This window comes from Haemaphysalis longicornis, unplaced genomic scaffold (genome assembly GCF_048455015.1).
Source record: "Haemaphysalis longicornis isolate Haplotype H1 unplaced genomic scaffold, Haemaphysalis longicornis Haplotype H1 scaffold_9, whole genome shotgun sequence".
Lineage (NCBI taxonomy): Eukaryota > Metazoa > Arthropoda > Arachnida > Ixodida > Ixodidae > Haemaphysalis > Haemaphysalis longicornis.
Genome location: NW_027526460.1, coordinates 131,962,450 through 131,988,035, shown reverse-complemented (window position 1 = coordinate 131,988,035; position 25,586 = coordinate 131,962,450). Strand labels below are relative to the sequence as shown.

The window sequence follows — 25,586 nt, the reverse complement described above, 5'->3', positions numbered from 1 at the left end:
GCAGCAGGTTTGCGAAGCGGCTCGCTCTAACAAAGCCGCAATGCTCGGTGCCAGGCTGCAAGTCGCGATCGGTACCCAAGGAATTGGGCGTCACTTTCCACCGGTTAGTGCATCATTCCGCTGACAAGTATTGCTGTACATTGGTGTGCATTCATCCTTTGTTTGCAATCGCCGCCGTTTATAGGTTCCCAAGCGATGGAGAACGCCGCAAACAGTGGGCGAACGCCGTGCGGCTACCGGACTGGAAAGTGCCCAAGTTTGCGTTGCAGTTTCACTGGCAATCCCAGAGATGACTAGTCAATTAAACGGCCGTTCTATATATATAGGTAAGCAGTACTTCATGCAGATTTCACGCTAAAAAATTGTGGAATGTTTTTACCGTTGTTCGCGTGCCTTCGATAGAATTTTTTGCGAAGGAGGAGGAGGAGGAGGCAAAACGTTTTATTGAGTAAAAAAAAATGAGAGGGTGGGTGGCGTCAATAAACTTTTTTTCGCCAAGTTTCAACTTGTCTCAGTGTCAATAAATTCAAGGTGATATCAGTTGAAAACGTCCATACACTAACCTCGCAGTATGAAGCGTTGAAAAGCGAAATCCAGAGCGAGACCACAAAAAGATCCAGATTCCAGATCCAGCACTCTTCCAGTCAACAGACGGACACCTACTAAGGTAATAGGACGATGGAATTATATCAACTGGGAATCTACCTTGTAACAGTTGCAAAGGCACTGCCGCGCATTGCCGGCCTAGCAAACTATATATTGCAGCGGCGATAACCAAAAATTGAGTTGCGAATCTTTCGGTTGCAAGTCGCCTACGTACTGCACACCGTGTATCACTTCCCGAAAATCTACCTGACGGGTGTCCGCGCGTACGACGGGACGGCGCGTTCACGATATCTGCACTTCAATAGGCGCGTCGTGATCGCGACCGGAGCAATAGCTTGACGCGGTACAAGGTGCACTTGCGAGTAGAAATTAAATGACATATTCACATCGGCGCAGCTGTCGCAACTCGCAGCATCCTTTTCGAGTTCCGCAAGACCACAGCGCAGCAAAGCGAAGCAGCAATCTTCGCAATCGGACGACAAGGCAGGTGCTGCCTTTCCTCCATGACTGGCGAACGGCGGGCGGGCTGTTGCTAGGACGCCGTTGCTAACGCGACTTCCAATGGCCGCCGAAAACACGTGACTTCCTCCACACTTTTGCCAATGCGCGGGGATAGCTGGGGGCCTCTCCTAAGCTTTTTTTTCCTCCATGGGCGGACGCCGATGACGCCGGATGCAGGGACAAGGCGGGTGAATGAGATGCGGTCGCATCTAAAAACTGGTAAGGTTCGCGCAGAAGGTACCATGATTTTTGCCTGGAATTATGGGCGTAAAGCGTTGTTTAGAACCAATTCTAGATCAATATTATTGCCACAGTATTGAAAGGCTCGGGAACGTCAGCTTAACTATCATACAGGCCGGCGTTATCAAACAGGCCGGCGGCCACAGGGGTGGAAGTGTGTGATACGAAAGCTCGAAGTGCCTTGCCGTGGGTGGGGAACAAATCTGGCACGCCGTGCACAGCAAGAGTACCAACACAAAGTAAATATTTTCGTCTTCTGGCACTTTTCGCCCTCGCCTGCAACCAGCCCCAAGCAGTTTCAAACCTGCTCACAGAGGCGGGACTAATCTTCAATTTTGCGCGGCGCCTAAGCGGGGCCGTATGCGGCCGTGAAAGCTTGGGCAAGGCCCGTCTTGGGATTACCCGTCTTGCTTCCTCCCGCAGCAGCCCCCGGGCTCTGGTCTACCGACATGGCTGGTGCCGTAGTTCATTGTCGACCGCTTGTTGTGGGCCATCAGGGGCTCAGAAGCGCAGAAAACTGGGAAATGCTGTCTCCTCACGGCCCGATTCTGCGCCACACAGAGCGAAGCAACCTGCAAAGAGACAACCGAAAGCAGCGTTGCAGGCAGCGGCTTCCGCTGCAGCGAGGTGGCAGCCGCAGCGCCGCTCTCTCTAGTGGCGGCCTTCGCGGCGGCAAGTGAAAGAGGCGCCGAGCTGGCCACGGCTTGCGGCTTTGCAAAATCCTCCCTGTTCTGTGCTTTGCATCTCGTCGGCAGCGGGAGTGGTGAAGGCGAAAGGTGACGCACTTCGCTGTGGCGACCGAAGATAGCGAACTGCCAGGCGGGCATACGGGTCGCGACAGCGTCACTCTGGTGTACCGCCGATAAATGTCCTCCGGATCGTCCATGCCCGTCAACACGTGAGTAGGCGAACGGAAAGCTTGAACACTTCGTTCAATCGTGCTGTGAGCGACGCGCGGCGATCACGGACACTGTTGATTTGCGTCTCTCGCAAAGTGCTTCTTGCGCGTATAAAAAGAAGGTCATGACGGTTTTACCGCTTGAGTAACCTGCATTCCTGATATGCATCGTGGCGTGGTGGCGCTTACGAACTTCCGAGAGTAACAGGTCCTACTGCCCTGTTTGCAACTGCCCAGGGGTAATCAGGGCCCGTCAAGCTGTTCCCAGCGTTTTCCCCGATTACCTTGTGTAATGTTTATTGCGCAAAAAATAAACTGAAACTAAAACCTGTCAACTCAAGTTGGTGTGTGCGAACAAAGCTTAGTACTGCGAACCGCTGTCTCGTGCGCTGCGATTATTCGTCTCTCCGTGAACCATTTTGAACGACCACGAGCAAATGCTTGCAATACGATTTCCGCGTGGTGTGCAAAGATTTGTCCCCTCTGGCTTTCTATTGGCAGTGCGGGCTCATTTGGAGCAGGTGCACGTTTACGCGCCTTCGTCGTGCGTGCTTCCCACCTGCTTGTTAAGAAGGCCTTTGATGCCTCATCAAACTCGAAAAGTGACCGCCGCCGTCAACACGAATGGTACCGAAACGACCGGTGGTTTGAAGTAAAAATAAACAGGGTGCGCCTATTTCACCGGCAGCCGGTAGATTAGCGCGGAAGAAAACTTACCGGCAGTTGAGCAGCCAACCAATGGCAAGTAACTGCCGGCAACTTTTCACCCGGGCTGCCGGCACAACCTTGCCGGCACTGCGCCACCATTGGCTGATCGCGTCCATGTGACCATCCTGCCGGCATTTTTTTGCCGGTAGTCGGTATTTTACTATCTTCGGCGCAGCTAAATTGTCTTCCGTGCATGCTTTATTCGTATGCATTTTGAGCCAGCATGTAATCTAACCTAGCGTAACCCAACGAAACCCATGAATAGGGCGACGAAAACCACAAGGAACAAAGTTAATAATACTAAAAAAAAAAGACGGAAATTCACACTAACGCGTGAGACTTGAACGTAGTGAAGCTTCATGCAACCTTCACGACCATCACGACGGTTTTATTTCACGATTGCCCCCATTTGTTTCTTGTTCGCTGCCGCAACGACCTTTACTCCATCATTGTTGCTATAATTGTGAGCTTCCTTCATTTTTTGGTAGAGATAATCATTGGACCCTTGGAGGTTGGAACAGGAAGCAACCCGAACGCCTTTTGCCTGTCTCAAAATTCCACTCTCAAACTAAACTGGCTATTTCCCCTCGTGTTCATAATCCCTCGTTTCATACGCACATGCTCGACATTCTCCTCCTCAGCGAAAGCGAAGGTTGGCTCGGCTTTTGTTGTCGCCCAGACGAAGAAAGAGGCAGCGGCAGTCGTGGGGCGCAGAGCGGACAATGCCTGCGCGGGGAGGACTTGTGCTCCCCTGCTCTAAGTGGTTGGGGGGATCGCTTTTACTGATAAGGCGTCCCTGCCTTTTAAGCTGCGGAAACGCCGGAAACGCAGGCGTCAAAGAGTGCCGTACAGATGAAGTACAGAAGAAGAAGCATAATTACCAACAATAGTGTCGAAATAAAGGCGGAGTAATAACAAACCGATCATACCACGTCATTCCAATATTAAGGATGCAATGCCGTAATATGGGGGCAGTCACGCGACTTGAAGAGTTAATTGCCGATGGGGCGACCGAAGGCGAAGAAAGAGCGATTCCTAGAAAGGGGGCGCCGCTGATAGGTTGCTATTACGCCCCCCCCCCCCCCCCCCGCGACGCAGGTTCCTCGGTGGGGGTGACAGGCGCCAACGATACGGCTCATGGTGTCCTGAGCGGCCTTTAGGGTGGCTTTTTGTTGCGGAATAGAGATGTTGTGTGAGCCCATGGCTTTGTCTTGCATCAATGCGGCGATGCTTCGGAGGCCTGTAAGGTTTTCAGGGGAAACCGAAAATGATATGACTGAAAAAGAAATCTGGGCGAGATTGAAACCTAAAGACGGGCGTGGAGAGGGGGTGGGGTGAGGCTGCGACAAAGAATTAAAATGAGATGAAAGTTACGCGTGCAAATATAAAACGAAGGATGGTTTACTCGAATACGGAAATGAGTGGTATTTGTAGGCACAACCCTTACGAGCTTTATCAGCATTGAGAAGATATAGAAGCTACAGCTGTTTTCAAAAAGGTCCGTTCTTTCTCCATGACAATGTCCTATGGACTTGTCTGAAAAAAAGATGCGACATCAGTGTTTGTAGATTCATTTTAACGGGGCAGCGCGGCCTACATAATTATTTAATTGAATTTTCTGCATTTTGGGGGCAACCGAATGTTTGTAAAGCTGATTTATGTGGATAGTGAGAGTGTGCCTTTGATTTAGAGAAAACTACATAAAAATGCATTACACTATCGTAAACACCGACTAATTGTCTTAGCTGATCTGCCTGCAGCAGAAAGAGAAAACGAAATTAACGCCTTGTCATAAATTAAAAAAAAAAACGTGTGCAAATAAATTCAATCACCTGGCTGTATAGCAAGTTGTCTCTGAACAAGGTAGTAAACAAGAATATACAAATGTTCAATTTCTAACAATAACTGGCAAGAGTGAAACACGGCATCAATGTAAAGATGCAATCACTGCGTTAGATTAGGGTCCATCACTCACGTTATGCGGACATAAAAAATATAACGGCTATTTCAAACAAGCCAGCACCGGTCGCCGAAAAGTTTGCGCACCGAAAAGTCCGCGCACCGAAACATCCTGCACCGGAATGTCGTAGACCCTGCAGTAGGTGTCGTCAAGCGGTACCGCGCATGTAATGCTTGGCATGAAGAACACCACGATATCGATGCATATGACGATGACTACTACTAGCACAGTGCCAAGCGACGACGGCACATGTAAATAAGCAATTTCGAACTTATACAATGCATGGGGATGTGTCCTTCAATGCTCACGTAGAAAGAAGTCCTGAAGCTTCGCTATGGTTCAAGACTTAAGCGCTAACCACATGGAGCGATTTTGCAAGCGACTTGGGGAGCGACGCGATTAGCGACGAACTACTTTTCGCCGCGGACCAAGTCGCTCATCGAATCGCTCGGTTCTGGGTCGCCAGAAACAGTCGCTCGCCTCTCGGAAGTGGCCTCAGCGACTAGCCAATAAGAGAGCCCCTACGTAAGCACGCAACCCCTGGTTTTGGAAGGGAACGGGACTCGGGAGGGAGATTTAGCGCGCGCGCAAAATCTTCGCAGGCTGCGTTTGCGATGCAGCGGCAAAGAAAGCTTTGCATGGCAAAGCTTGTGTACGTGCTGAAGCAGAAGCAAGAAGTTTCCCGCACACACAGGGGGAGACCCGTGTGGCAAAAACGACGCCAAGAAAGCGAATTCTTCACGGCGTTCTGTTGGAGCCGAGAGACGAGGCGCAGAAGGAAAAGCGCGCGCTATCGCTAACCCAAACCAGTTTTAGAGATGCAATGAAGTGCAAAAAAGCAAGGTAGAAGGGCGTAATACTTTTAAAGACGATAGTCTTTCTTGGGCTACTTAAACCCAGAAATTTTGGTCTGTCTGTATGTCTGTCTGTCCGTCTGTCTGTCTGTGACTTGATTCAGCCACCCGGCCAAAGCAAAAGAATGCCTGCGCAATAGTTTTATATAGTCACAGCTAAATCTACCCGTCTTGGTCCGGTGTAATGTTCATACTTATCAACATTGTTGAAGAAGAACAAGACATTACGCAATTATGAGACAAAAAATCAATACAGAAGTGATATTTGCAGTGTTCCTTTATAAAAATTCAAACATGCTTGACTTTTGCGAAATTAAATACTTCATCAACTTCAGAAAAAGAATTTACTCCGCCGTCGCCTGCTGTCGCCCGCGCCACTATAGCTTCTGGCGCCATTTTAAGAAATTAACCGCTAACAGTTACGCAAGGTTCCACTAGATAGTTTCCACGTACTGCTTGCAACGCACGTGGAGTAGGGAAATGCGGTTCTATAAACGTTGAAGTAGGGTGCCTCGATTAACGCGCGTCTTCGCCGTACGGCAGCGTTCGCATCGAGACACCCGGTTTGGAGCAGTGGAACGCGCAAAATTTAAAATGATTTAGGCGTCTTTACCTTGGGAGGAGCGCGACGCAAGAGGAACAACATGAGAGGTGAGCGGTAAAGCAAATGGAGGCATTTACTTCGCAAAAGCCGATAAAGACTATCGTCTTTTGACGGCATTTGCAACAAAAGGAGCAGATACGCGGCCAATTTTTTTAGTCATGCTTTTTATGACAAATGAACAAAAAAAAATGTTTGTAAACAACCAGCGTACCAAGCGCGTTACTATGCGCTGTGCGGCAACGTTGAAATCGCCGTCCTCAGTCGCTCGAGCCGTCGCTGTCATGTGGTTGCCTCGGCGAGCGACTTCGGATCAGCGATTGCGGATCCTAGTCGCGTCGCTCGTCGCGTCGCTGGAAAAATCGCTCCATGTGATTAGCGCTTCACTTTAGTCTATCAACACGTTGATTAGAATTTAGTTGGCCGATTCTTTCAGCACGACGCGAAAAAGGGTCCAACATGCGATGCGTCTAGGCGGCCAGGCCTATGAAATACGGCCAGCAATGCTTCAGATGCATAATGCCCTGTCTGTAACACAGGGGGAGGATTGATAACCGAGGAGCGCGATGTTTTCTATACGCCCTTTAAGTCCCATCCACGCAACTTTCCTGTCTTGCAGCTTTGAACTTTTTATTCCAATTTAGGCATTGATAACGTGTTCGGTACTACCGGCATAAAACGTTTGTTTGCCCAAAGCAAAAAACTAAAGCTGTGCACAAGACCAGTGCATGCATATTACGCGAGGCCAGGTCTAAATACTGGCGGGCCTGGCCGGCCCGGCCTGGGACCACAACCCCATGGCCCGGGCCCGGCCATGCCAATAGGGTGTATTCACAGGACTCTGGGCCGCGCGGCGGCGCTACCTGCGCGGCGGCGACGACGCCATATTTGAGGTTGCACTCCGCCGCGCGGGCAGCGCATTTCCCGACGCGAAACGTGGTTTGCGGCCTGGTGCTGGCAAGAACGTTCGTGTGGACGGTGTTTTTTCTACGTGATTCGTGGGTTTGCTAATGCCTCGTCGTAACGAGCAGCTAGCATTGTTCTCGCTTCGAAAATCCGGTCAGCGCTGGTCTCCTACAACCGCAGACCCGAATCAGGCCGCACGGCAAAATCAACGCGCCGTGTTCTTTTTTTTTTCCCCCTTCGCTGTTTGAAGCGACGGCTAGGGCAGTGCTTGAAGGCTGTCTGTCTTCATTCGACGAATTCCCAAAGAAGTTATAGATAATATGGCCAATCGCTACCGAATCTGTTGGAGCCCGCTTCATTCCGGTGTGCCCCGGGACGATGGGCGTCGGAGCTTTCACCTCGCACCTCGTCACATGTTTGAAATATTTGCATGCTTAAAATGTTCACAAATTAAGGTAGCCGGCGTACTTTATAAATGAGACGAACCATTCTGGGCTCCCAGCCTCAACATGGGCTACTTCGAGTGTTGAGGTGAACGCACGCATGCATGCAATATCGCTTCCCACGTAATTGCGGGCATCCAAATTGATCCAATTTTTCTTCGCCGCCTTCGACTGATCTCTAATCACCAAGCGCGCGTTACGTGATCAGGCACTAAAGCTTGACGCTGGGTACACAGTCTGACTACTTCAAAAACAGCGTAGAGACTAAAACGTTAATGTATGCAGGGACAAACTAGGGCAGCCTTTATCACTTGTCTCTGCGCTGATTTCGAAGTAGCCAAAGCGTGTTCCGTAATCTTAAGCTTATAATTTCCTCTTCGTCTTTACCGAAAGAAAAAAAAGACTTGAAAATCATCGGTGGGATCTTTGTCGTCGCCACCATACCTAATTTTATCACGTACTTAACCCGCGATGGTTTCCACCCAGACCCTGTGCGTAATTGTTCCGCTTCATTAGGAGCTCAAATGGACGACCTTTGTGCTTTCAACGCACAGAACACTGTCGCCAGATAACCTCGCCGTCTCTCATACTCCTCAAGAAGCGCGCAACATGCCTGGGTGGCACGGTGAAACCAGCTCCTCATCTCACACGCCACCACCACGTCAAATATCCTCGCAGCCTTGGGTGAAGAAATTTTCTGAACTCGCGCCACGGTCGCTTCAAGCAACGGAGGAAATAAGGAAATCGGCGCACGGGGATGACACCGATCGAGATAGCGCGAAATCGCTGTCCGCGCCTGTCAAACCATATGCAGTTGCATTCGTCGGGCGAAATCATACCGTCTTCACGCACTGCCCTGGCCTTCGCTTCAAAAAAAAAAAAAAAAAAAAAAAAAAACGGCGCGCTTGCTTTCGTCATTCGGCCTGTTTCGGGTCTGCGGTACGAGACGTGAACAGCGCATCCGTAATTTCGCAGCGAAAATAATGCTGGCTACTCGTTACGACCAGGCATTCTCAAACACACGAATCACGGAGAGAAAAACACCGCCCACACGGACGTTCTTGCCAGCACCACGCCGCAAACAACGTTTCGCGTCGGGAAACGCGCTGCCCGCGCGGCTTAGAGCAACCCCAAATATGGCGTCGCCGCCGCCGCGCAGGTAGCGCCGCCGCGCAATCCAAGGCCCTGTGAATACACCCTATACAATAAATATTATGAAAAAAAAATTTCTAGTCCGTAAAAGACAGTTATTTATCTATGATGAACAGACTGAAAATCTACCGAAAATACTTCCAAGTTAACACCGGAAAGAACAGGGTAGAAATAGACCAACTACACTATAAGTATGTCGAAATTTTTTTCTGAAGTGAGCACGCAGACGGACTACGAACAGAAAGCGTTTACAAATTGTGCAGAAGATTATCCAGCACGCCCGTCTTGGGAAATTTTTTGTCATGGTGGGTGGGCGTTCCTTTTACTTCCGGAACTGCTGAGTTGCGTGCTTTCGTGTTCTCCTCAGTTAATCCGGAGGAATGCAGTTACTTATGACTCTCAGGATAGTTTCTTTTTTTAGGCATGTTGGAGAGTAACTGGCGTGCTCTGCGCCCAGGTGTGCCTCAGGACCCAGCAATGAGCCCGTATTTAGCCCGCGTCGTCGATGTGTAGGTTCCATGCTATTATAGAAAACCTAACTATCCGTTCTCTTTACTGGACCTAACACTGGCGATCTGGTAAGACCGAAGCATCATAATTTCGCCACAAAGGACAGGCACTTTATTCTTCTGCTGCAGTTCTTTGTTCTTTACTTTCAGGCAGGGAGGCACGACCACCTTTGCCCCCCATGGCGGATCGAGCTCGCACAATGCGAGACGGAGCACCCTGCTCTTTACCATTAAAAGGGTCGCTCCCCTCTCCAGCTCGAGGAGCGGGTTGCGGGATTCCGAGCCAAGAGGTCCAACGAGTAAGGAAATCCAACGCGTCAACAGGTCCAATATTGGATCTCGTTGGATCTCTTGTTTCGTTGGACCTCTGACTCACCGTGGACCTTTTGACTCGTTGTACCTCTTGACTCGCTGTACCTCTTGACTCACCGTGGACCTCTTGACTCGGCTGAGGCGAATCAAAAGGTCCAACGAGTCGAGAGGTCCAAGCTGCAACAAATCACCGCACGCGCACGGGTAAAGTAAAATAACCAAGAACCAGTGTTGTACACGTTCCTGAAAGCTCGTTCCTCGTTCCTCCCAAATTTTGAAACGAGTTCCCGTCACAAGTTCCTCTATTGCGAAAGGAATGCGTTCCAGTTCCACTTCGAACATTGGAACGTGTCGTTACACTAACGTTACATTACAATACAAAACCCAAAGGTTTTTACACTATCACGTGATCCACCCTCTCCCTTTAACTCAAACTCCCAGGTACCCATCAAAGTAAAAGTGTAACACAGGTTCAAACAGACCAACTACAGCAACTCTGAATGCTGGCCGCCGACCTTCGGGCGGCCTCTCTCACGTATTGTCCATGCGGCGCGCGACGAAATTATGGCAAACACTGACCAAATTCCTGTCCTTTGCCAACACGGCGCGTGCGATTCAAAAGGACATGGCACTCCCGTCTACCCATTCCTGCCAGATCGGCGAGAGACCGCGCCGTGACGAACTGCGCGCGTACTCGGTATCTTCAGGACAACATTCCGAGACACTGCGGTGCGCCCAGGTCTATCGATAGCCGGTGACCCTTCGAATGACCTCACAGCGAGCGCAACTCCCCCGAAAACAACGCACCCGCGCCTCTAGAGCACTAATGCGGTAATTAGTGCGGTGTCAAATACCGTGGTTTCACAAGGGACCGCGCAGCGCCGCTCGGACTTCGACAACTTTTCCCGGCAGGGAACAATTCTATCGTAGCGTCACTAAATTTAGTGACGCTATTGTCCAGACGCGCATCCTGGCCTCCCCATACAAACGATAAAAGGTGAAAAGCAACCTCACGGCTTCGCTATTCACCCTTTCGAACGCCGCGTAAGCGTGACCGGCATGAAAGCAAGCACAAGCTGCGGCCCGCTGTGTGATTACTCTTCTGCCTTTGAGCTTCGAGGAAGCACGTTCCGATGAAGGACGGGAAAATTGGCCAGCTTATAGGAAGAGAAACACAGTAGCGTCTTGTGGAGTTTTGTACTCGAAGCTTGACATCAAAAACAGCTAACAGCCTTTGCAGAAGGAACGCCGTTCCTGCCGTTCCTTCAAAAACCTAACGAGTTACCGTTATAGTTCCGCCGACCCTTAATGGAACGGTGGCGTTCCTCCGTTCCTTCAAAAACGAACTAGTTCCAGTAACGCCGTTCCGGACAACACTGCCAAGAACAGACAACCAAGCTTTCCGAGAAATTCGAATCCCGAGACGCACCGCAGAGCGCCTGCGGGGGTCGGCCCACACGGGAGAGAATTTCGCCCTCACCCGTGAGAGTTTCACCTACACGCATAAACCAATGCCTACCCGCTTTGCGTGGAACACTCTGCCTTGTGACCTCGACGAAGACGTGTTGCTTCTGTACGTGTGAAAATAATATAGTTTTTCTTCATTATATTTATCCCCCTACTCTACTGCCGACGTCGCTGTTTTATGTAATTCACTCAAAAGGAACCGATAACACAAGCTTTCAAAGCGCACCCAAAGGATAGGCAGCGCTACAGTTACAGTGGGAGCAATTTTCATGTAACTTGGTTAGTCTTTGCGGCAGCTGAAGTCAACCCCACCGTCGCTTTTCGTGTGGAAAGACTAGCGGTCAAAAGGAGACGGAAGCTAGAACAATCATTAACAATCACAACAGCCATTAATCGCAATGTAGACCCACAACACTTAAACGATGAAATTACTAGGACATTTTATTGGATTCAACCATTGATTGAAATGGGCGAAATGAGCTGAAGGAGTTAATTTATTAAAGGGACACTGAAGTGAATTTGTCAAGCTCCCGGTTTTGCTTGCACTGCGTGGACTGGCTCAAATTACCAGACTTTTCATCCTTTATCCGGTTGATAAGTCGGTAATTATTTTTTAATTGTGAAAGAACAAAAACTACCATGTACGGTCTGCGGCGGCCGCACCAACTAAAGGCTGTGACGACGGGAGGAGATGCACCTTGACTGGACGATGTCCAAGGTTAGCATTCAAGCAAGTTTCGGTTTCGGTTCTGTAAAACAACACGCTTGACATCCGACGGCATCGTTGGATAGGCATTCTCGATATCTCAGTAATCGTTGTACCGCGCTTCTGCTATGTTGTCGCCTGTAAAATGCCTAAGATAAGCCTCCCAGTACAGCTTGGAATCGTAGCAATCACTAGCCGAGGCCTATGCAGTGGATGAACGCCATCCGCGTCCTCGCAGACGCTCAAATGACATGCCCTTTTCCCTCATATTTGGAGCTGGCCTCACTCATGCCTGTATCGTAAAAAGCGTGTTCGCACCAGGCCAAGGGTCTGTTGATTCTGGCCTGTGCCCACTGCCCGCAAGCAGTCGGTGCTTATGGCAACAGCACGCCAACGAGAACTCGCTAGCGCGGCAGTGCCAGCCTGCGCGAGTTCTGTGGACTAGTTCGTGGAGCAGGGAACGTTACGGCGCAAAAATGGTGAACTCAGGTTCGAAAACATAGGCCGAAAACGAAAAAGTCAACTTACAAAAAAAAAAATCTACCTAGCGCTCCAGACCACCCGGCCACGGGCTTTTTTTTCTTTATTTCCAGACAAACACCGCTGTTACAAACATAATACGCAAAAAAAAACCCATTGCACTGTTCCTCTCTAGGATACGGTGCTTACTGCTAAAATAAGGACATTATAGTGAAAGGGGGGGGGGGCGAATTATTACAGGGCGCAAGGAATTGCGCGTATCAATTACAAATGCTGCAGTCAGAGAAAATTTCGGACAGAGAAAGAATTAGAATATACAAGCAAATAACAATATGATAACAAATAAGCATGAGCACCGCAGTTCACCATTGGAACGTGTTGTGCTAAAGACTGCACCGGAGGCACGATGCAGGGCATAAAACTACCCACAAAACAGGGCTTAAAATAGGGCATATACAAGACCTTGGAGTATACTTGGAGTACACCGTCGGGCGCTTTATTTGTACGCCTTTGTGTTCCCGCAGGAACGGTGCATCGTCCGTGGTCCCAGAAATCTTCTCGTGCCTCTACGGCGAGCGGGCTACGACACTCACAGGCGCCCTACAGGACCTCGGTCTGTCCACGGTGCAGGCGGAGGCTTGCGGGCTTCACCATGAACTCACTGAACGATTCGTCGTCGTGCGGCGGCCCAGTGGGCAACCGCCCGCTGGGGCCATCACTCCGACGAGCTACGAGCAGTTCTGCTCCACCGTGACGACCTTTATCACGGGCCGTTACAAGGGCGACGTCTTCACGCCATTCTGGCACCGGCACGGTTGCTTCGGTAGGCTTCTCTTCGAGAGGCCCGCCTTCCGCCTGCTTTACGATTTTCTTGGACCCCACTGCGCATGCGCCCTGCTGCTCGAGTACTACGTCTTCGAACGAGCCGGCACAGACACCTACATTCAGTGGACAGGGCCTCCGGCATCTGGCGTCAAAGCTAACAGGCTGGCGGGAAGCGGGGCAAACCGAGTAACTGCTTGCATGGCGAGGTCGCCGGAATACTCTCTTCATCCCCGTGCTAAAAGCAGCAAGCCTGATGGCGAAGCTGCGACAACTCCGCCAAGAGCTGCTTGCGCCGTCGAAGCTGCTTCGCGTGAAAGCCTAGCAGGAATCCCATCTTCTCGGCTTAGGAGACTGAAGAAAAAAAACATGCGCCGGGCTCCTCCGAAACCGGCGGGGGTGGCTCGCGACGACCACAGGGTCCACGCTCGCTCGATGCTTTACGTGGGGAACCCTAGAAAGGTAGAGAAGCAGTTCATGCTGGGGAGCCCGTCAAATCTTCACAGCGCCAAGACTCTCGCAGACAGGGTGTTTCGCGCGTCGTCGGACTGCCCGATTCGAGTGCGTCACCACGCGTCTTTACTGCGCGCCCTGAGGCAGCTTCTCAAGAGCCACAGATCGTGCCGGTACCGCAGTCTCTGCATGGAACACTGCGCCCCACAAGACGGCCATTACGATGACGGGTTGCTGCTATCGCCGCTGTCCGAACTAGTGGGAAAGCACGTGCCGCCACGAGCCGTCCGAGGATTCCTTCACGCCGTTCTGCGGAAGTTGATTCCAGTAGAGCTGTTTGGCTCGAGGAGCAACTGGAGAAGAGTGGTCACTCGCCTGGCCTCGGTGGCCCAAATGCGCAAGGGGGAGGCGCTAAGTGTGTCCGACATCGTGCACTGGCTGGACGTCAATCACGTGCCCTGGCTGCGAGGCCAGATCGGCAACAAGAAAGCGGCCTGGCTTCGCATCTGCGTCACGTGGTGCATGCGTCTGGCGGTGGCTATTGCATCCATTTACTTCTACGTCACGGACTCTCGCAAGGGCAAGCGGCAGCTGCTGTTCTACCGGAGGCCAGTGTGGAACGCCCTGGTTAAGGTAATGAGAATACCGAACTACTGTGCGCGTACAGCATGACGCCGTGAGGTTGCGGCAGCGTTGCCCAATTTTATCGAAAGGTCGGAGCGAACTCGCTCAACCAGCTGATTTTTTATATAAAAACATTGTAATTTACAAGTGTGATTTAAATGATTTGTGTGATTTAAATTTTAACTGTTCAACGGGACAAGGACAAGAGAGGAGCACGAACGAACGCAGTTTCGCATCTAGTTATTTTAACGAAAATCAGTACATATATAGGTGCTTACAAAGCGCTTCACGTGATACTATACGTAAGTTATCAGAAAGCACTGAAATCCTGATAAAATGGGTGACCGAGGACGCTCAGGTACGAACAAACTTCGGTTACCATCGCGCGGTATCGTTTAAGCTGCATGTGCTTGATAGGAGTACTCTTTATGGGTACGCACGATCGACGGCAGGCTCACATGCTCTACCCAGCCTCCTAAATAATGTCGAAGGCTTCTATTCGAACAGACCCTTTAGGTGTTTCTAGTTCCTTGCTAAACTAAGTGTCCGCCAACAGCTTCGTTCGTATCTTCAAGGCATTCATCGCAGTGTTTCGACAACTGCCAGGGACAGCTCGTGTTCGCAGACCCTCTTGTTCACACATCAGCCACTTTGGCTTTCGTACTCCTTCCCACACGCGGGAGACAACATATAAACAAATGCTATTTCAGATGGTACGTAGTGCGGGTCGTGTTTTACTGCGTATCTGTAGCTGTTCTGCCGAAAGGGAACAAGGAACCAGACGTCCGGCTATCAAAGATGCCTACAAACCGACTGCCGCGTTAGCCGCGCTCGTGGAGCGAGCTCCCGCTGGCTGCGCTTGTGGCGCGCTTCTTTTTCTTTATTCAACAGCGGTCAGCACCTTTGCCATCAATTTTGGACCGGACGAGGACACACATCTTATGTAGCTTATTTGGTGCCGTGAAAACCGTCCTTATCCCGTACCGCGCTCCAGCGTTATAGGGGCGAAGCACCTTAAGGCCGAGGCTTGTCCGGCGTCCATGCTCACGGCACAGCACCGTGTAAATCGAAACATCTGTGAACAAAACGTTCGCAAAGGGGTAACAAGAACCAAATAAAAAGTTCACAAAAGGTTAGAAAGATAGAGAGACAGAGAGACGGGTAGCACCGTGTAAATCAAAACATCTGTGAACAAAAGGTTCACAAAGGGGTAACAAGAACCAAATAAAAAGTTCACAAAAGGTTAGAAAGATAGAGGAAGAGAGAGAGAGAGAGACGCGTAGCACCGTGAAAATCGAAACATCTGTGAACAAAAGGTTCACAAAAGGTTAACAAGAACCAAATAAAAAGTTCACAAACGGTTAGAAAGATAGAGAGACAGAGAGACGCGTAGCACCGTGTAAATAAAAACATCTGTGAACAAAAGGTTCACAAAGGGGTAACAAGAACCAAATAAAAAGTTCACAAAAGGTTAGAGAGATAGAGGGGGAGAGAGAGAGAGAGAGAGAGAGAGAGAGAGACGCGCAGCACCGTGTATATTGAAACATCTGTGAACAAGAGGTTCACAAAAGCTTAACCAGAACAAAATAAAAGGCCCACAAAAGGTTAGAGAGAGAGAGACGTACATCACTGTGTAAATCGAAACATCTGTGAACAAGAGGTTCACAAAAAGTTAACAAGAACAAAATAAAAGGTTCACAAAAGGTTAGAGAGGTAGAGGGAAGAGAGAGAGAGACGCACAGCACCGTGTAAATCAGTACATCTGTCAACAAAAGGTTCACAAAAGGTTAACAAGAAGAAAATAAAAGGCTCACGAAAGGTTGGAGAGAGAGAGAGAGAGAGACGCACAGCACCGTGTAAATCGAAACATCTGTGAACAAAAGGTTAACACGAACAAAATAAAAGGTTCACAAAAGGTTAGAAAGATAGAGGGAGAGAGAGAGAGACGCGCAGCACCGTGGAAATCGAAACATCTGGGAACAAAAGGTTCACAAAGGGTTAACAAGAACCAAATAAAAAGTTCACAAAAGGTTAGAAAGATAGAGGGAGAGAGAGAGAGAGAGACGCGTAGCACCGTGTAAATCAAAACATCTGTGAACAAAAGGTTCACAAAGGGTTAACAAGAACCAAATAAAAAGTTCACAAAAGGTTAGAAAGATAGAGGGAGAGAGAGAGAGACGCGCAGCACCGTGGAAATCGAAACATCTGTGAACAAGAGGTTCACAAAAGGTTAACAAGAACCAAATAAAAAGTTCACAAAAGGTTAGAAAGATAGAGAGACAGAGAGATGCGTAGCACCGTGTAAATCAAAACATCTGTGAACAAAAGGTTCACAAAGGGTTAACAAGAACAAAATAAAAGGTTTACAAAAGGTTAGAGAGATAGAGGGGGAGAGAGAGAGAGATACGCACAGCACCGTGTAAATCAGTACATCTGTCAACAAGAGGTTCACAAAAGGTTAACAAGAAGAAAATAAAAGGCTCACGAAAGGTTGGAGAGAGAGAGAGAGACGCACAGCACCGTGTAAATCGAAACATCTGTGAACAAAAGGTTCACAAAAGGTTAACAGGAACAAAATAAAAGGTTCACAAACTGTTAGAGAGAGAGGGGGAGAGAGAGGCGCAGAGCACCGTGTAAATCGAAACATCTGTGAACAAGAGGTTCACAAAAGGTTAACAAGAACAAAATAAAAGGCTCACAAAAGGTTGGAGAGAGAGAGAGAGACACGCACAGCACCGTGTAAATCGAAACATCTGTGAACAAAAGGTTCACAAAAGGTTAACGCGAACAAAATAAAAGGTTCACAAAAGGTTAGAAAGATAGAGGGAGAGAGAGAGAGAGATACGCAAAGCACCGTGTAAATCGAAACATCTGTGAACAAGAGGTTCACAAAAGGTTAACCAGAACAAAATAAAAGGCTCACAAAACGTTAGAGAGAGAGAGACGTACATCACTCTGTAAATCGAAACATCTGTGAACAAGGGGTTCACAAAAAGTTAACAAGAACAAAATCAAAGGTTCACAAACGTTAGAGAGATAGAGGGGAGAGAGAGAGACGCACAGCACCGTGTAAATCAGTACATCTGTCAACAAGAGGTTCACAAAAGGTTAACACGAACAAAATAAAAGGTTCACAAACTGTTGGAGAGATAGAGGGGGAGAGAGAGAGGCGCACAGCACCGTGTAAATCGAAACATCTGTGAACAAGAGGTTCACAAAAGGTTAACAAGAACAAAATAAAAGGCTCACAAAAGGTTAGAGAGAGAGAGAGAGAGAGAGACGCACAGCACAGTGTAAATCGAAACATGTGTGAACAAGAGGTTCACAAAAAGTTAACAAGAACAAAATAAAAGGTTCACAAAAGGTTAGAGAGATAGAGGGGGAGAGAGAGAGACGCACAGCACCATGTAAAGCGGAACATCGTTGAAAAAGAGGTTCACAAAAGGTTAACAAGAACAAAATAAAAGGGCTAACAAAAGGTTAGAGAGAGAGAGAGAGAGAGAGAGAGACGCACAGCACCGTGTAAATCGAAACATCTGTGAAGAAGACGTTCACAAAAGGTTAACAAGCACAAAATAAAAGGTTCACAAATGGTTAGAGAGAGATCTCCTGGAGAGCCGTGCCACGCATGCGCGAGGAACATTAGGTTGGATTGAATTGAATTGAATTGGATTTGGATTGGATTGGATTGAAAATCGTTTTAGCAGCAGTAAGCACTCTCACGGATGATTTACGTTAAGAACGATCCCCAGTGCTTCGCCCACCCGTCATGATTCACTTCCTGGACATGCGTGAATTTTTTTTAGATGCGGAGCATCTAACGCTCGGGGTTGGGTTGCTCTCTCCCTCCCTTGTCCGCCGTCCGCACTCTACTGCACATGCTCGTCTCTTCAGCCCCGTCAGCGTTTGGGCTGACGTCAGCGCAGTCCACTATAAAAAGAAATAGTTAGGCGGCGCCCGGTTTCGATCCCACGACTCTCTGGCTGCAACGGGAGGTACGTGGCGCTCTTTCCACTGCGCTACAAACCGACACGGGAGCATGTGCTACGAACGCGTCTTATGTCCGTCACTCATTCAAACTACGTCAAGAAGCTGCCGACACAACGAAGTCACGCGAAGCTGAACGTTAACAGAAACGACGAACTCAAAACTAATGGTAAATTCAGTCGACCCCATGGCTGCTTCGCATACTTCTTAGGGTTCCCCTACGGGAAGATGGTGTAATTTTTTTAGACCATGCGACAGTTCGAGCAGGTATCACCGCAAATATTCTCTTTTGGTCCCCGTGGTAAAGACTGGGAAGCTGCGGTCACTTGATGAGTCTGGTGACGAAAAGAAAAGATTCCCAACCTTTTGCGCTGTTAAAACTTAAACCGTGAACCTTATCCAGCTCCCCAAGCTGTATTTGATTCTAACGTGAACATAACCTATGGGCACCAGCAATAGAAACAAGTTTCGTGCTTAGCTGCGCATAGTAGTAACATGACAAAAATTAAAAAAAACACAGGGTCCCCACGCACCAGTGCTTGTGTTTTGGGTTTCCCCGTGTTTTCAACACACTTTGGCATCACTGAGCGTAGTCAAATAATAACCAGCACAACTATCCCCGCAGTATATGTTATGTGAAGATGTTTGGGAAATGGCAAGAAAAAACACAAGATTAAATTAAGTACAGCATGGATAAAAACGGGATATTCAGTATAGCCTCAAGAGGCCTCTTCCTTCAGGTATCTTGGCCCGGTCCCGAAAACTCCACTTGAAACGGAACAGAATTGGGCAGGCCAGAGTCCTCAGAAAGCTTTTGTACGGTCCGTAACTTCCACACCGATGGTGCAGGCATGGGCGTCCGGCGAAGATATCCTGCGGCTGGTGGACGACACGTCTCGTAATGCGCCCAGGTTCAAAGGCCTGGGTCGTCTGCTCCCCAAGGGCGACGCTGGCGGTGTGAGGCTCCTGGTGAAAGCGCGCATTCCGAAGGACGCGGAAGCCAAGTTCCGAACCCTTAAGGTGTTCCTCGATGCTCTGAAGGATGGTGGCGGCGGCTCGGACGGACTGTATTCCAGCTGGAAAGCCTTCGTCGGCGCCTGGAAGCAGCGCGGCAATCCCGAGATGTTCTTCGTCAAGGCTGACATCGAAAACTGCTTCCACAGCGTCGACCACAAGGCGAGTCGCTATCTTCCCGTTTTCTGCTCAGATCGGGTCGGACATAACTATACGAATTGCGCCCCTCATTGACTGGTGTATGACATCAGTTCAGCTGCCCTGATGTAATTATCATGCCCACACCGCCTTTAAGCGGCCTTGTAACTCAATACTACTGCCTGCCCTTTCGCCATTATCGCTTATGCGGAATTGCGACCCTGAGAAACGTGGGGGCTGATCTACTCGTAAGGGCGCTCCAGTAGCCCGATTTCCTATTCCACGGGTCGTGCCTTAGACGAGCGGCTATGGTAGTTGTAAAGGTCACGATAAGGCGCGACGTGCGTGCGGGTGCATTTTTGCTGGGAGTCAGGGATAGACCACGAGTTTTATTATTTTTAAATGGTGTTTACTTCGAAAATTGTTGTGGAGACAGCAGCACTCAACTTCTAAAAATGGAAATGCATCTCTTTGCAGTGAACCTTCGACCGTTACTTCAGAATAGTTGCGCACTTCGCCTGCTAAGAGTTGTTCTCTTTCTTCCACAGGTGGCAGTGGAGCTTGTGAACCGCTCTTTCGAGATTACCGAAAAAAACGCCAAAATTGTGGCCTGCACGCAAGTCAAACTGGGAAAGTACGGCTGTGTCGTGAGAGATTGGCGGCAACTATTCGCGAAAGACATTGCCTCCATGACATATCTTCCGGAAAGAGAGACAGCTTCAAATCGTGATGGCGGTTCTCACAGGACGAAAATTCTTGTGGCCAAGATGTGCCTCCTACCGAACTCGAGGGATATGAAGCAGTTGCTGCGAGACTACCTCACAGACTTTCACGTGAGGCTTCACGGTGCGACGTACAGCTTGCGCAGAGGTGTACTTCAGGGCGGCATGCTGTCCGCGGACATCGCCGACGTATATATGGCGGAACTGCAGAGGCGACACCTGGCGTCCTTCGGCAACGTGCCGGGCGAGCTACTTATTCGAGCCACCGACGACTTCCTCTATGTCACTTCTGACAGGGAAAGCGCGTGCCGCTTCTTGGACGCTTTCGCCCGTGGTTTCGCCGATTTCGGTCTGGTTGCAAGTCCGTCAAAGGTGCAGACGAACGTTGTCACTGAACCGAGAGGAGGCCTCTACAACCTAGTGACTTCCTGTTCCGTTACAGATCGAGCAACTTTCTGTGGCCTCGTCTTTGACATGCGAACCATGGAGGTTTTCAGGGAGCCTGTAGCGTCACTTCCGGTTGCGTCGATGGTAGGCAAGCCCGATCGGCAGCCAGGGGAAGCACTGAAAAACTACCTAGCGCCCTGGCACCTGCCACTATGCCCTCTAGCGTTAGACCCGGAGATTAACTCACGGGACTGCGTTATTGCTGGCCTTCTGGACTGTTTTTCAGCTTTTGCTGATCGATTTTTCTACTCCCTCAGTGATATGCCTTATGTGGATGATCGCTACGCGGTTGAAGTTCTCCTAGGAGTTTCGGACAACTTTCTTGTCAGAATGTTCCGCTGGGCTTCCAATGTGGGCGTCGAGCTGCCACTAACCGTCGTAGAGCTGAGTTACCTTTTCTTAGAGGTATCTTCAAGGAAGGCGAACTGCAAAGCCAGGACCGTAGGCAAACGCATTCGCGAGTGTCTTAGAAAGGTCCGAAGGGAGCTAGCGTCCACAGGTGATGTAAAGGCCTTGAAAGCATTCGTCGACCTGGTGCTGTCGTGATCACATGCAGTCACTTTTAAGTGATTGTACAGTGCTGGCTTAATTCGTGATCACTTACAGAAACTCTGCAATAAAACTAGCAAATTTCACTTCTCAAACGTTGCCTCTTTCCGAAGGCGGAGGTCCCCAATGCACAATCAGGGCTTGAGACGTAATCAGAAGAAACTCTTGGTTATTCCCCGAACGGGGCACCTTGAGTAATCTTGGTGACAGTACTGGCGACACCGTGGACCCCGAGCCCCCATACTCGCGTTGTATCCTACCGTGGCTAGGAGTTGTAAAGTGAAGGGCAGAAACCACAAACGGTGGCCGTCGGAGCCTTGGTCAAGCTCCGGTGGATGGGCTCCCTGTCTGTTTACCAGGCAGGGAGCTCCGGGACCTCCTCAGCTATCAGGGAAGAAAGGCCCCCGTCCCCTGCTTTATACTATAGCTTATGGTATTGTCAAAACCCCTTCTCAAACGTGATCGGTCTCTGAAAAGGGGCCGCACCTAAGTATCTTATCCACCTCTATCCATAACCCTCTTTGCAACGAACGTGAACAACTATTCTCGTTTTCTTGTAATTGAGTCAACTGACACAGCAATATCTGTCGCTTCATTGTCCATTTTTGTAGTATCGAAGTTCCTGGAAAGTGTAATTGGTGAGGCGTACAAAGCCAAGAAACAAAGAACAGGGCAATTTCTGGTGGAAGTCACCACGCAGCAGCAGGCAGAAAAACTCTTGAGCCAGACCCGAATCGCTGATCTTGACAGCCTGGTCACACCCCACCGCAGCTTAAACAGCTCCCAGGCGTGATATCCGATTCCGATCTACTGAACAAAACTGAGGCCGTCCTGCTGGAGGGCCTTCGAGGTCAGGGAGTAACAGGGGTCAGGCGCATAAACATACGTAGAGAGTACAAAGAAATCCCGACGAAGCATCTAATTTATTTATTTATTTATTTATTTATTTATTGTGCCCTCAGGGCATACAGCATTACAGAGGGGAGTGGGTAAGGAGACAAGTAAAATACAAGTGAAACATGAAAAACAAATCACATTCAGTACATGCTTACAACCCTAAAAAACAGCGTGTAAACGACAATGCTTACAAAATGTACACAATATCAAGAAAGAATCAAACAAGGAAGCAACGCGACAAAAAATACCGTAATGACAGTCTAATGCACAAAGAAAGTACTGGTGAAAAAAAAAATAAAAAAATGGCATAAAATATCTGCGATACACAAGTGAACGGTCAACGAACAACAGCAAATAACCAGGAAAAAAATGCGTTGAGCAAATCAACGCATAAAATTTTCGAGTGTCCCCCGAAAGCGTTCATGGTTAGTAATGGTGAATAGTGACGCAGGCAGGTTGTTCCAATCATGACATGTTTGTGGTAAAAAAGAATACGAGTATGTTACGGTGTTTTGGCGCGGAATATGAACCTTGTAATGATGGTCGAGGCGTTCAGATAGGAAAAAGGGAGGTTTTAGCCAACGTGATTTAAGTACCGGGTTATGGTGATATGCTTTATGCAGCACACAAAGGCGAGCCAGTTTCCGGCGAGTGGCAAGAGTAGCAAGGTGAAGGCTGGATTTCATGTTAGTAACACTGGAAGTGCGGTAATAGAAAGTATGAACCTTGCGGAGCGGTTTTACACAGCTTCAATTTTATTAGATTCACTTTAAATCTAACCTTTGACAGGTCAACACTCCCTGAATCTATAAATGCAGGTTCATCCGATGCCCAGTCCGGCCTTACATTCCTAACCCGCGCCAACGGTTTGGGCATGGCACTAACTCCTGCCGCGGCCGTCTTACCTGTCCGAAATGCGGCCAACATGACCACCCGCCCAAAAACTGCAACACCCAGAATTTCACCTGTGCCAACTGCCAGGGGCCCCATGCGGCATGGTCCCGCGCTTGTGAGAAATTCAAACAGCAGAAACAAATCATCAATGTGGAAGTCACAGAAAACATCACATTCCCAGAGGCGCGAAAGAGGTTCGCTTCTTTCCCCCTGGGAAAGTACGCCGATGCAGCTCGCCGGGGGGGAGGGGGGGGAGGGGGCGGAGCGGCGTCTGGTTTCGGCAGGGACACAGTACCGGGAGTCGGACTTTGTCCCGCCGCCCCCCCCCCCCCCCCCCACTGGGTTGCCTAAGGCAGCCCAAACAGTCACCACGCGCCTGCCCAGACAACAACGGTTGCGGTGGCAACTGAGTCAGTTGGAGGCGCCACTGCATCCACCATTTCCTCTCCACCTGCCCAAAGCTCAAGTGAGGGTACGGAGGAGATGGAGATAGAGGAGTCCGCGGCAGCTCCCACCCCCGCCGCACCGCCTGTGCCACCTCTGGCACTGCCGATGACATCGGAGGCGGCGGCTGCAGAAAAGGGCACCCACAAGGGTGCCAGGTCCAAGGAGCCCGATCCGTTAAGTACTCCGAGGACGTCCGACGAAGACATGGGCGTTGGACCTTACCTGTCTGCATCGAAGCGAAAGGAACGGGTGCCATTGTCCAAACCACCCGATAAGCCAAGAAAACCAAGAGTCACAGCCTCGAAAGACAGTATATAAACAGTTATACTCACACATTTCCAGTCGCTACTGCAAATCATGGTAAGGGAAATTATAGTACAATGGAACTGTAGAGGCCTCATCAGAAATCTTGACGATGTTTATGAGATACTGCATACCAAGCAACCAAGTATCATGTGCCTACAGGAAACTCATCTGAGCAGCAAAAACACAAACTTCCTCAACAATTACACGGTATTTAGAAAAGACAGAGATGGATGCACGCACTCCTCAGGCGGTGTGGCTATTGTCGCTCGAAAACGCATTCCATGTAATACCATCTCCTTAAACACCGTCCTTGAAGCTGGTGCGATTCGTTCATTAATATTTAATAGATTAATAACGGTATGCTCCCTTTACATTCCTCCTGACTTCCAGCTCTCTAGCTCTGATTTTGGGGGGCTGGTAGATCGGTTGCCAGAACCTTACATCTTGATAGGCGACCTGAATACGCATAATTCTCTTTGGTGCTCTTCCCGCACCGATGCCCGAGGTCGCCTCATTGAGAAATTCTTAACATCGTCGGGAACATGCCTTTTCAACAAGAAACAGCCAACATATTATAATATAGGACACAACACTAACTCACACCTTGACCTGACTATAGGATCGGCAGTACTTTTTCCATCTCTTGAGTGCGACGTAGACACGAATCCATACGGTAGTGAGTACTTCCCCACTTCACTAACATACACAGACAAAGGCCCTACCAGTTCACCTTCCCATAATAGGTTCAATGAAGCAAGAGCGATCTGGAGTAAATTTACAGAAACATCCAAAATACGCCACACATCAATTACACACCTACACGTTGAAGAAGCTTACCAACAGCACACATCCTCCACGCCGCCGAAAAGTCCATTACCCAGGTCTCCGGTCCTCCGCGCAACCCGAGGAGGCTATGGTGGAATGAGGACTGCAGGCGAGCGCGGCAGGCCCAGATCAAGGCGTGGGGTGTCCTTCGCAGATACCCCTCGTCGGCTAACTTAATTTCTTTTAAAAGGGCAAAGGCCTTAGGAAAGCGCGTGTGCCGTGAGGCAAAACGGGATAGTTGGCGCTCCTTCACAACATCCATAAATTCATACACAGACACACGCAAGGTATGGGCACGAATACGTAAACTTAAAGGACAACATACACATAGCCTGCCCTTGGTCAGCACGACAGGGGACACACTTCAAAATCAGGCTAACACACTTGCACAACACTTTCAACACGTGTCCAGCTCTGCACACTACGCGAACACTTTCCGGAAACATAAAGCCTCTTGTGAAAAGAAGTCCCTACGCGACAACAACAAATCACAGACTTCTTACAACTCTCTCTTTTCACTACATGAGCTGAGGGCTGCTCTGAGCACGTGTAAACCCTCAGCTCCAGGCCCCGACAACATTACATACACAATGTTACAACACCTACATACAGACACACTTGAAACACTCTTACACCTCTACAACAGAATATGGCTTTCGGGGCACATTCCAAACCCTTGGAGGGAGGCCATAGTTGTAGCTTTCCTGAAAGAGGGGAAGGAGCCTTTCTCTCCCGCTAGCTATCGAACCATCGCCCTCACAAGCTGCCTGTGCAAGCACCTCGAAAAGATTATCAACAGGAGACTCGTCTACTTTTTAGAGTACAATGGTCTCTTCGAGAGCTGCCAGGCAGGCTTCAGGGTGGGGCGATCTACCAACGATCAACTTGTCGCTCTTGAATCATATATCAAGGATGTCTTCGTGCATAAAAAATTTTGTCTTATGGTCTTTTTATCTTGAAAAGGCTTACGACACAGCCTGGCGATACGGCATCCTTAGCGACCTCAAGTCCTTTGGTGTGTCAGGTAACATGTTGAACACCATTTCTAGTTACATGTCCACGAGGACATTTCGTGTTAAGGTTGGGTCATCCCTGTCCGGGATGCATGTGCAGCAAAA

At 49.3% G+C, this 25,586-nt stretch overlaps 1 protein-coding gene across 1 annotated transcript; it reads left to right on the top strand.

Moving 5' to 3' along the window:
* Positions 1-2,088: 2,088 nt before the first annotated feature.
* Positions 2,089-21,204, top strand: LOC144151897 (telomerase reverse transcriptase-like). The gene is made up of 4 exons (XM_077683063.1): positions 2,089-2,245; positions 12,868-14,251; positions 19,079-19,405; positions 19,930-21,204. Exons 1-4 carry the CDS (start codon positions 2,214-2,216, stop codon positions 21,094-21,096), a joined length of 2,910 nt encoding a protein of 969 aa, XP_077539189.1. The 5' UTR covers positions 2,089-2,213; the 3' UTR covers positions 21,097-21,204.
* The last annotated feature ends 4,382 nt before the right edge of the window (positions 21,205-25,586 follow it).

Bases quoted from the DNA above. Each gene is read 5' to 3' on its own strand.
- LOC144151897 (XM_077683063.1), top strand. From the start codon at position 2,214: ATGTCCTCCGGATCGTCCATGCCCGTCAACAC. The intron at 14,252-19,078 runs GTAATGAGAATA...CCGATGGTGCAG, and splicing joins TGTGGAACGCCCTGGTTAAG to GCATGGGCGTCCGGCGAAGA. The intron at 19,406-19,929 runs GCGAGTCGCTAT...TTTCTTCCACAG, and splicing joins TCCACAGCGTCGACCACAAG to GTGGCAGTGGAGCTTGTGAA.